Consider the following 10,230-nt stretch of genomic DNA (forward strand, 5'->3'; position numbering starts at 1 on the left):
GTTTCAGGGAGAGCGTAAGGGAACAATTGACAAGAATGGGGGAAAGAAATACAGAAGAAGAAGAATGGGTTGCTTTGAGGGATGAAGTAGTGAAGGCAGCAGAGGATCAAGTAGGTAAAAAGACGATGGCTAGTGGAAATCCTTGGGTAACAGAAGAAATATTGAATTTAATTGATGAAAGGAGAAAATTTAAAAATGCAGTAAATGAAGCAGGCAAAAAGGAATACAAACGCCTCAAAATTGAGATCGACAGGAAGTGCAAAATGGCTAAGCAGGGATGGCTAGAGGATAAATGTAAGGATGTAAAGGCTTATCTCAATAGGGGTAAGATAGATACTGCCTACAGGAGTATATAGAGGGTCTACACAAGGGCGATGTACTTGAGGACAATATTATGGAAATGGAAGAGGATGTAGATGAAGATGAAATGGCAGATATGATACTGCGTGAAGAGTTTGACAGAGCACTGAAAGACCTGAGTCGAAACAAGACCCCCGGGAGTAGACAACATTCCATTAGAACTACTGACGGCCTTGGGAGAGCCAGTCCTGAAAATACTCTACCATGTGGTGAGCAAGATGTATGAGACAGGCGAAATACCCTCAAACTTCAAGAAGAATATAATAATCCCAATCCCAAAGAAAGCAGGTGTTGACAGATGTGAAAATTACCGAACTATCAGTTTAATAAGTCACAGCTGCGAAACGCTAACGCGAATTCTTTAGAGACGAATGGAAAAACTAGTAGAAGCCAACCTTGGGGAAGATCAGTTTGGATTCCGTAGAAATATTGGAACACGTGAGGCAATACTGACCCTACGGCGTATCTTAGAAGCTAGATTAAGGAAAGGTAAACCTACGTTTCTAGCATTTGTAGGCTTAGAGAAAGCTTTTGACAATGTTGACTGGTATACTCTCATTCAAATTCTGAAGGTGGCAGGGGTAAAATATAGGGAGCGAAAGGCTATTTACAATTGGTATATAAACCAAATGGTAGTTATAAGAGTCGAGGGGCACGAAAGGGAAGCAGTGGTTGGGTTACAGTACGCTTGTTCGCCCACTGCTTGAATACTGCTCAGCAGTGTGGGATCCGCACCAGATAGGGTTGATAGAAGAGATAGAGAAGATCCAACGGAGAGCAGCGCGCTTCGTTACAGGATCATTTAGTAATCGCGAAAGCGTTACGGAGATGATAGATAAACTCCAGTGGAAGACTCTGCAGGAGAGAAGCTCAGTAGCTCGGTACGGGCTTTTGTTAAAGTTTCGAGAACATACCTTCATCGAAGAGTCAAGCAGTATATTGCTCCCTCCTACGTATATCTCGCGAAGAGACCATGAGGATAAAATCAATGAGATTAGAGCCCACACAGAAGCATACCGACAATCCTTCTTTCCACGTACAATACGAGACTGGAATAGAAGGAAGAACCGATAGAGGTACTCAGGGTACCCTCCGCCACAAACCGTCAGGTGGCTTGCGGAGTATGGATGTAGATGTAGATGTAGGCCACAAACCGTCAGGTGGCTTGCGGAGTATGGATGTAGATGTAGATGTAGATGTAGAAGGGAGTGAGGCAGGGTTGTAGCCTCTCCCCGATGTTATTCAATCTGTATATTGAGCAAGCAGTGAAGGAAACAAAAGATAAGTTCGGAATAGGTATTAAAATCCATGGGGAAGAAATAAAAACTTTGAGGTTCGCCGATGACATTGTAATTCTGTCAGAGACGGCAAAGGACTTGGAAGAGCAGTTGAACGGAATGGACAGTGTCTTGAAGGGAGGATATAAGATGAACATCACCAAAAGCAAAACGAGGATAATGGAATGTAGTCGAATTAAGTCGGGTGATGCTGAGAGAATTAGATTAGGAAATGAGACACTTAAAGTAGTAAAGGAGTTTTACTATTTGGGAAGCAAAATAACTGATGATGGTTGAAGTAGAGAGGATATCAAATGTAGACTGGCAATGGCAAGGAATGCGTTTCTGAAGAAGAGAAATTTGGTGACATCGAGTATTGATATAAGTGTTTGGAAGTCGTTTCTGAAAGTATTAGTATGGAGTGTAGCCATGTATGGAAGTGAAACATGGACTATAAATACACTCCTGGAAATTGAAATAAGAACACCGTGAATACATTGTCCCAGGAAGGGGAAACTTTATTGACACATTCCTGGGGTCAGATACATCACATGATCACACTGACAGAACCACAGGCACATAGACACAGGCAACAGAGCATGCACAATGTCGGCACTAGTACAGTGTATATCCACCTTTCGCAGCAATGCAGGCTGCTATTATCCCATGGAGACGAACGTAGAGATGCTGGATGTAGTCCTGTGAAACGGCTTGTCATGCCATTTCCACCTGGCGCCTCAGTTGGACCAGCGTTCGTGCTGGACGTGCAGACCGCGTGACACGACGCTTCATCCTGTCCCAAACATGCTCAATGGGGGACAGATCCGGAGATCTTGCTGGTCAGGGTAGTTGACGTACACCTTCTAGAGCACGTTGGGTGGCACGGGATACATGCGGACGTGCATTGTCCTGTTGGAACAGCAAGTTCCCTTGAAGGTCTAGGAATGGTAGAACGATGGGTTCGATGACGGTTTGGATGTACCGTGCCCTATTCAATGTCCCCTCGACGATCACCAGAGGTGTACGGCCCGTGTAGGAGATCGCTCCCCACACCATGATGCCGGGTGTTGGCCCTGTGTGCCTCGGTCGTATGCAGTCCTGATTGTGGCGCTCACCTGCAAGGCGCCAAACACGCATACGACCATCATTGGCACCAAGGCAGAAGCGACTCTCATCGCTGAAGACGACACGTCTCCATTCGTCCCTGCATTCACGCCTGTCGCGACACCACTGGAGGCGGGCTGCACGATGTTGGGGCGTGAGCGGAAGACGGCCTAACGGTGTGCGGGACCGTAGCCCAGCTTCATGGAGACGGTTGCGAATGGTCCTCGCCGATACCCCAGGAGCATCAGTGTTCCAAATTTGCTGGGAAGTGGCGGTGCGGTCCCCTACGGCACTGCGTAGGATCCAACGGTCTTGGCGTGCATCCGTGCGTCGCTGCGGTCCGGTCCCAGGTCGACGGGCACGTGCACCTTCCGCCGACAACTGGCGACAACATCGATGTACTGTGGAGACCTCACGCCCCACGTGTTGAGCAATTCGGCGGTACGTCCACCCGGCCTCCTGCATGCCCACTATACGCCCTCTCTCAAAGCCCGTCGACTGCACATACGGTTCACGTCCACGCTGTCGCGGCATGCTACCAGTGCTAAAGACTGCGATGGAGATCCGTATGCCACGGCAAACTGGCTGACACTGACGGCGGCGGTGCACAAATGCTGCGCAGCTAGCGCCATTCGACAACCAACACCGCGGTTCCTGGTGTGTCCGCTGTGCCGTGCGTGTGATCTTTGCTTGTACAGCCCTCTCGCAGTGTCCGGAGCAAGTATGGTGGGTCTGACACACCGGTGTCAATGTGTTCTTTTTTTCCATTTCCAGGAGTGTAGTTTATGCAGCGTATAACTATATCTATTAAGTGGTAATACAGCGTAGAAACATTTACAATCGCCCTAGCCTCTGTGCAGCAAAAAGTAAATTTAAAAACTATGGCTTCGTTTTATAAGTTGTACCAGTACTGGTCTTATACAGGGTGTACATAAAGTTCGGGAACACTTTCAATTATTTCATGTACAGGAACTAAAGATTGTACAGATGTCATACATATCGCATTTTGAAGAGAAACTCTGAAAGTTTTTTTACAAACATTAGATATGCGAACCATGAGTGACCCGGCAGACGTCAATACGGTAATCGAATTCTTGCCACACCCGTCCCAGCATGGCATCGTCGACTGTGGCAGTCGCTTCCCGTATCATTTCCCGGAGATCTGCTACATCACGTGGTAGAGGCGATACGTACACCAGATCTTTAATGTGTCCTCACAGAAAAAAGTCTTACGGAGTGAGATCTTGTGATCAGGGAGGCCCTTTCATGAAACAGCTCGCTTCGCACCTGAACTCGCCATGTTTGCGACTGGCCCTGACTATCGGCAAATTACCAAACTACGCTGTGGTGGTACATATGAAAAAAAAACTTTCAGAGTTTCTCTTCAAAATGACATATGTCTGATGTCTGTAAAATGTTTGCTTCCTGTGCAATAAATAATTGGAAGTGTTCCCAGACTTTATGTACAGCCTGTATATTGTACCAATACATTGTAAAATAATATTCACTATACATATTTTAACAAGTGATTTGATCTAGTAATTGACCTCATAACTGTACTGCTCTGCAGGTTTCAGTTGAAAAAATATAAATGTAAGAGACCTATTTGCGAATTATGACAAACTAATGGAAATTAGATACTCCTCAGTCCTTCAACTCCCACAAAACAAACAGGTAATGAGAGAGTGTCAATAGGCCGACAAGATGTCCCTCGTATTCCAGCTCTGCAAACAAGAAAAAGAAGCAGAGCAACATCATCTTGCTGTTGAGATATCCGTTAATCCTTACAAGAGGCTCCTCCTTGACTAGACCCATTAAAACTAAACCCAAACATGGCTATAAGTCGTCTACCTGATTCTGCAAGTTCTGCAAAGTTGAACAGGAGGAAGAAATGATTAAGTTCCTCAGATGTTTAGTATTGTTCTGTAGCCGATGTGCGGATCTAAATTCGAAGAAAAAAGTATTTTTTGTGATAGGTGAAAACCTGAATTGGCAGTTAACGTTGAAACAGTTCAGTGTAAGTTCAAAAGTAAGCTAATATTTTAGGCAATGAATATGTAATAAGAGTTAAAACTGTTTGTCACTATCTTAAAAATCAATTGTTGGTCATATTCATCATATTTGTGTATTTCGTGCTGTAAATGAGGAAAAACATTAGTGGTACAATTTACAATACCAGTGGTAGAATTTAGAAGAGCTTCTTATAAATTGTACCACTTTGCAGTTCCCCGTCTGTTGTGTTGTACCTTTTAAAGATAGAAAATTTATTTTCTAAACTTCCCTGAGTCTGAGATAATGGGCTACACATTACTTGCATTATATTTAGATAATATGTATTAGATTTCAATAAAGTGAGAAACATGCTGAAAGTAGTATAATTTATGAGACGTTACCCCACAGTTTCAGGAAAAACAGCAGTTTGTTTTGCCTTATGTCACGCCAATTATGTCATGACAATATGCTCATGTAGGTAACAAGGAAACGTCGTCCATTTAAGATGTCGATGCAGGTTGTCATTCATGCATTCAGCGTTGGCTGGACTACAGTGCATCGGACCAGTTTTACTGACTTTCTTTCGTATTCCGTTCGAGAGGGAGGAAAAAAAATCATTGTCTATATGCCTATGTGCGCGCTACAACGTCTCCTGTCTCATCCTCATGATCCCTATCTGATACGAACGATGGTGGCAGCATTGTGGTCGCAAGGTCTTGTTCGAATACAGGATCCCTAAGTTCACCCAACTGAGTTTTGCGAGAATTATATGGTCTTTCCTCAAAGGTTTCCCGTTTAAGTTTCCCGAACATTTCTATGCTACACCGACACGTTACGATGGGAGCGATGAGTCTCTGAATTCTTTCGATACCTGCTGTCGCGAACCATATGTAATTACGGGAAGTCAAACTGAGACTGGAAGAAGGATGCTTAACGTCCTATTACAAACTAAAGCCGACAACTATCGCGAAATAGCTTTCACAGTTTTTATATTGAACAATTGATTGGAAACTGATCTCCTCCTAGATGGAATACGTATTTTGGATTTCATTATAGACACTTCTTCAGACGAAGGGCAGCTGGCTTGAATTTTTTTATCGCCAGTATGTTTAATTACGCGAGTCTTTCTAGAAACCAACTGTCTGAGAATCCTGACAGGAATGAAGGAAAATATGTCAGAGGATCAGAGTTGTAAAAATGGAATAAATCGTCCTCAAAGAGTTAGAAGATTTACATGGCAGTGCGAAAGAAATCACTGACAGAAAACACACAGACAAATTCAGAATCATTTGGTGTAAACAGAACGTACGACAGGAAATTGTCGCGTGTTAAGGTAAGCTGACGAATACGTCTGTCTGAGGTAACTCTATACTTTAGTGTCAAGTCGGACGGGGCAGGCGAGCTGGGCACTGAACTGGGTTTCGAACGCAGTAAAAGTATACCAATAGGCATTCCTGTCTGGCGAGATTCTCGGCGCTATATAAGCCGCTGCCGGCGGCATCTGAGGCAGATCACCGGCGACGGCAGCAGCAGTAGCAGCAGCAGCAGCAGCACCGGACCTGCCATGGCAAGCAAGGTGAGCGACGCCACGGGGAGTCCCCCATAAGGGCGCGGGTGCGCCAGCGCGCCGCATTAAGTGAAATTCACTCGCATTAGCAGCCAAGGAGCGGTGCGGGGATACCAGTAGTAGGTCAGCGAGAGCACAAGCAATCGGCTACCTCAGGCAGGTCGTAAGTCGGCGTTACAGCCGGATCATTCTCAAGTACCGTCCAGGTTTCCCCGCAAAGCATTTACCGACAATTATGCTCCACCGTCTGCCGGTGAGACCAGTCGTATTCCTTAGGAGATCGGCCTCCGTAGAAAGCGGAGTAAAGACTCGAACTCCAAAGCACGCCATTCGTTGACTTTATTGACTGGGTAAAAAGATTCTGCGGTCTCAATTTATACCTCAGCCATATTGCTAAAAGATGGTTCCTATAGACGCATGAGCAAAGCGTCTTGGATCTCATTCCAGTAAGTCACAATTCGACTATGACTTCGTGTAGTCAATCGATGCCTTCAGAGCGCGTAATAAACCTCAAGGACATGAACGCGAAATTTATTCTCATCAGCGTTCATCAATTCAGTGAATGTTAGAGGAGAACAAGTTTACAACTGAATTGATGCCAGAGACATTAGGGACAATAGTGAGGTAAAAACGGCACTAACTTTACCGAAGAATCCATCCTGCTATTTTTTCATTTTATTTTGTGGGGGTGTCAATTTATACCTCAGCCATATTGCTGAAAGATGGTTCCTAAAGACGCATGAGCTAAAGTGTCTGGGAACTCATTCCAGTAAGTCACAATTCGACTATGACTTCGAGTAGTCAATCGGTACTTTCAGAGCGCATAGTAAATCTCAAGGACTTGAACGCGAAATTTATTCTCATCAACGTTCATCAATTCAGTGAATGTTAGAGGAAAACAAGTTTACAACTGAATTGATATCAGAGACATTAGAGACGAACGTGAGGAAAAGCGGCACTAACAGTACCGAAGAATCCCTCCTGCTATTCTTTTCACTTTATTTAGTGGGGCCGTGGGCAACTGCAATCTTAATAATCGGACGGGGATTTGAACCTCACTTTTCCGAAAGGAAGAAGAAAGATTAGATTTCCACGTCCTGTCGATGACGAGGTTTGATATGGAGAGCAGCTGCGAACTGGACGAGAGTAAATAATGAAATAAACTGCTGCCTTGTTGAGGGAACTATTGCGGCAATTGCTCCATGCAATTTAGAAAACAGCAAACCATCCGTATCTGGACGAACTGTCGGGGGCGAGAAACCCACACAACCCGACTACGAGTCAGACGTATTACCACTGTCACCCCTCGCCTTCCCTGTTCCGTATACTAGTATCCAGACACTAGGGCCTTCTGGCATGTGAAGAAATCCACCGTTATCGGGCGTCAGTAGCAGAATATTTATCTGAAAACTTTGAGATGACTATGTAACACATATACACAGTAAGGTACCAGGAAATGAATAAAAGGGGGGTCACTAGGAACTATAGTGACAATTGCAGCTGATTCTTTCTCACAGGAGAAAGAGCGAAATTATATATGATCAGAAGCAGGTGGTGAGTTTGCAGTTAGATATTTGTTACAACAATATTGCATTCCATACCACTGCAGTAATTACTCCGTCAACTTTGAAGTAGGTGTGCTCCCCGAGTCGTATAAAGCACGAATTTGCTTGTCTTGTCTCGACTCACTCATTTGGATATGCAGCCTCTCTGCCAATGCAGTTACAGCTGGTACGTCTGTATATCAGGAACTGGCTCAACGATAGTTGTCCATTTTCTTCAGTCGTGAAAGCAATATCATCGACGCTTTAATATGTTTCACCTAATAGTTGAACGCGTTTCAGTAGTCTGTATTTCTGTTTCCCCCGCAGATGTCGAATTTCGAGATGTTGTATTTGTGTAAAAGGAAGTGATAACTAAAAATCGTTCACATGTTTAAACAGACGAAACCATACAAGGTGACGAAAGAGAAGTTTTCGCTAGCAGTTAGATTTGTGGAACTGCGAATGTTTGTAAGAAAAGGTGAATTTGAGGACAGACTTACAGAGGAAAAACATTTTTACTGGAAAACGTTCATGTGAGATCTTAAGAAAACCCAAGAGAGCATTCGCAGCCGTGGCAAATTAGCAATAAGTAAACACCCTTGAAAATATTACACTTCAATGCTCTCCAGAAACAATGTTAATTTTAAATGTTGCGTCCACAGATATTGGTCATTAAGCATTCGTGCACCTGGAATTCACTTGTTATAAAAGTGCACAAAAATTTTCAGTTATCGCATTCCAAACGGTAACGAATAAGAGAAAAACAAGACTGGGCAATTGTTGATCACTTTTCAGTAGTGCAACCATGTGGCTTTGCCTCATTGGTAGGAATTGGTGTCATTGACAGCTGACATGTTATTGGTACCTAGGCCCTCGTATCACTTGAAGATGATGTTCATGTTCTTTCTCTGGAAAACTGTGCAAGCACAGTGAAACGAAAATGTAATTAGAGTATCTGAACGTGGTTTAATGTTTGTTTGTCTTACCTGTTCGCTTTTTGGTTACAGCTGATAGTTTTCGTAGCGGCTCTGGCCGTTGCGCGCGCCGGTTACCTGGGCGCTCCTGCCGTTCTGGCACCCGGTGCGCCCCTGGCTGCCCGAGCCTACGCCGCCCCCGCCTACGCCGCAGCCCCCGCCTACGCCGCCGCCCCCGTGGCTATCGCCGCGGCTCCCGCCATCCGCGCTGCCCCCGTGGCTATCGCTGCCGCCCCCGCCATCCGCGCCGCCCCCGTGGCTATCGCTGCCGCCCCAGCCATCCGCGCCGCCCCCGTCGCCGTCGCTGCCCCTGCCGTCGCCGCCGCCCCTGCTGCTGTCGCCGCTGAGTACGACCCCCACCCCCAGTACAGCTTCAGCTACAGCGTGAACGACGCCATCACCGGAGACTCTAAGTCCCAGCACGAGACCCGTGACGGAGACGTCGTCCAGGGCAGCTACAGCCTGGCAGAGCCCGACGGCTCCATCCGCACCGTCGACTACTCTGCCGACCCCGTGAACGGCTTCAACGCCGTCGTGCACAAGGAGGCCGGCGCCCACCCCGCCGCCCCTGCCCGTGTGGCCGTCGCCGCTGCTCCCGTGGCCGTCGCCGCCCCCGCCCCCGTAGCTGTCGCCGCCCCCGCTCGTGTGGCTGTCGCTGCCGCCCCCGCTCGCGTGGCTGTCGCCGCTCCCATCGCCAGAGCTGCGTACGCCGCCCCTGCCCTGAGCTACGCCGCCGCCCCCATCGCTAGGGCTGCCTACGCCGCCCCTGCTCTCACTTACGCCGCGGCCGCTCCCATCGCTAGGGCTGCCTACGCTGCCCCTGCCCTCACCTACGCCGCGGCCGCCCCCGCCATCGCTGCTGCCCCTGCCCTGAGTTACGCCGCCGCCCCCGCCATCGCTGCCGCCCCCATTGCTAGGGCTGCCTACGCCGCCCCCGCCCTCGCCTACGGCGCTGGTCTCGGCTACGGATACGCCGCTGCCCCCATCGCTAGAGCAGCGTACGCTGCCCCAGCCCTCGCCTACGGCAAGGCCCTCATCCACTAAGTCACTTCCTCGTGCCCTGGCCTACCGAAAGGTCCACCTTGGTTAGACACATCTGACTGACACGCCTCTGTGAACATCTGAGCTATCAAACTTCATGTTCGATGTACCTATAATATATAAATAAATTATTTTACTATACGTTTAATGTTGTTTTTCGCCGTGTATCTTACTCGCTCAAATTAGTTAAGCTACGCCTACATAATGCAGCCAGCAAGAAACCTTATACAACCAAGGACTACTTTTTTACTATTTCGAGAGAATTTCAAATTCTGTTCAGCAATCTAGTCCAAGGAAAACAGAACGAAAATTGATTTCTGTATGATTCTAGAATCGCGCTATTTAATATACTTCTGGACTAATTAAGCACG

At 46.8% G+C, this 10,230-nt stretch overlaps 1 protein-coding gene across 1 annotated transcript; it reads left to right on the forward strand.

Annotated features, from left to right (window-relative positions):
• Window positions 1-6,244: 6,244 nt before the first annotated feature.
• Window positions 6,245-10,000, forward strand: LOC126334796 (cuticle protein 18.6-like). The gene is made up of 2 exons (XM_049997426.1): window positions 6,245-6,309; window positions 8,852-10,000. Exons 1-2 carry the CDS (start codon window positions 6,298-6,300, stop codon window positions 9,860-9,862), a joined length of 1,023 nt encoding a protein of 340 aa, XP_049853383.1. The 5' UTR covers window positions 6,245-6,297; the 3' UTR covers window positions 9,863-10,000.
• Window positions 10,001-10,230: the final 230 nt, after the last annotated feature.

This window comes from Schistocerca gregaria, chromosome 2 (assembly GCF_023897955.1).
Source record: "Schistocerca gregaria isolate iqSchGreg1 chromosome 2, iqSchGreg1.2, whole genome shotgun sequence".
In the NCBI taxonomy this organism is placed as follows: domain Eukaryota; kingdom Metazoa; phylum Arthropoda; class Insecta; order Orthoptera; family Acrididae; genus Schistocerca; species Schistocerca gregaria.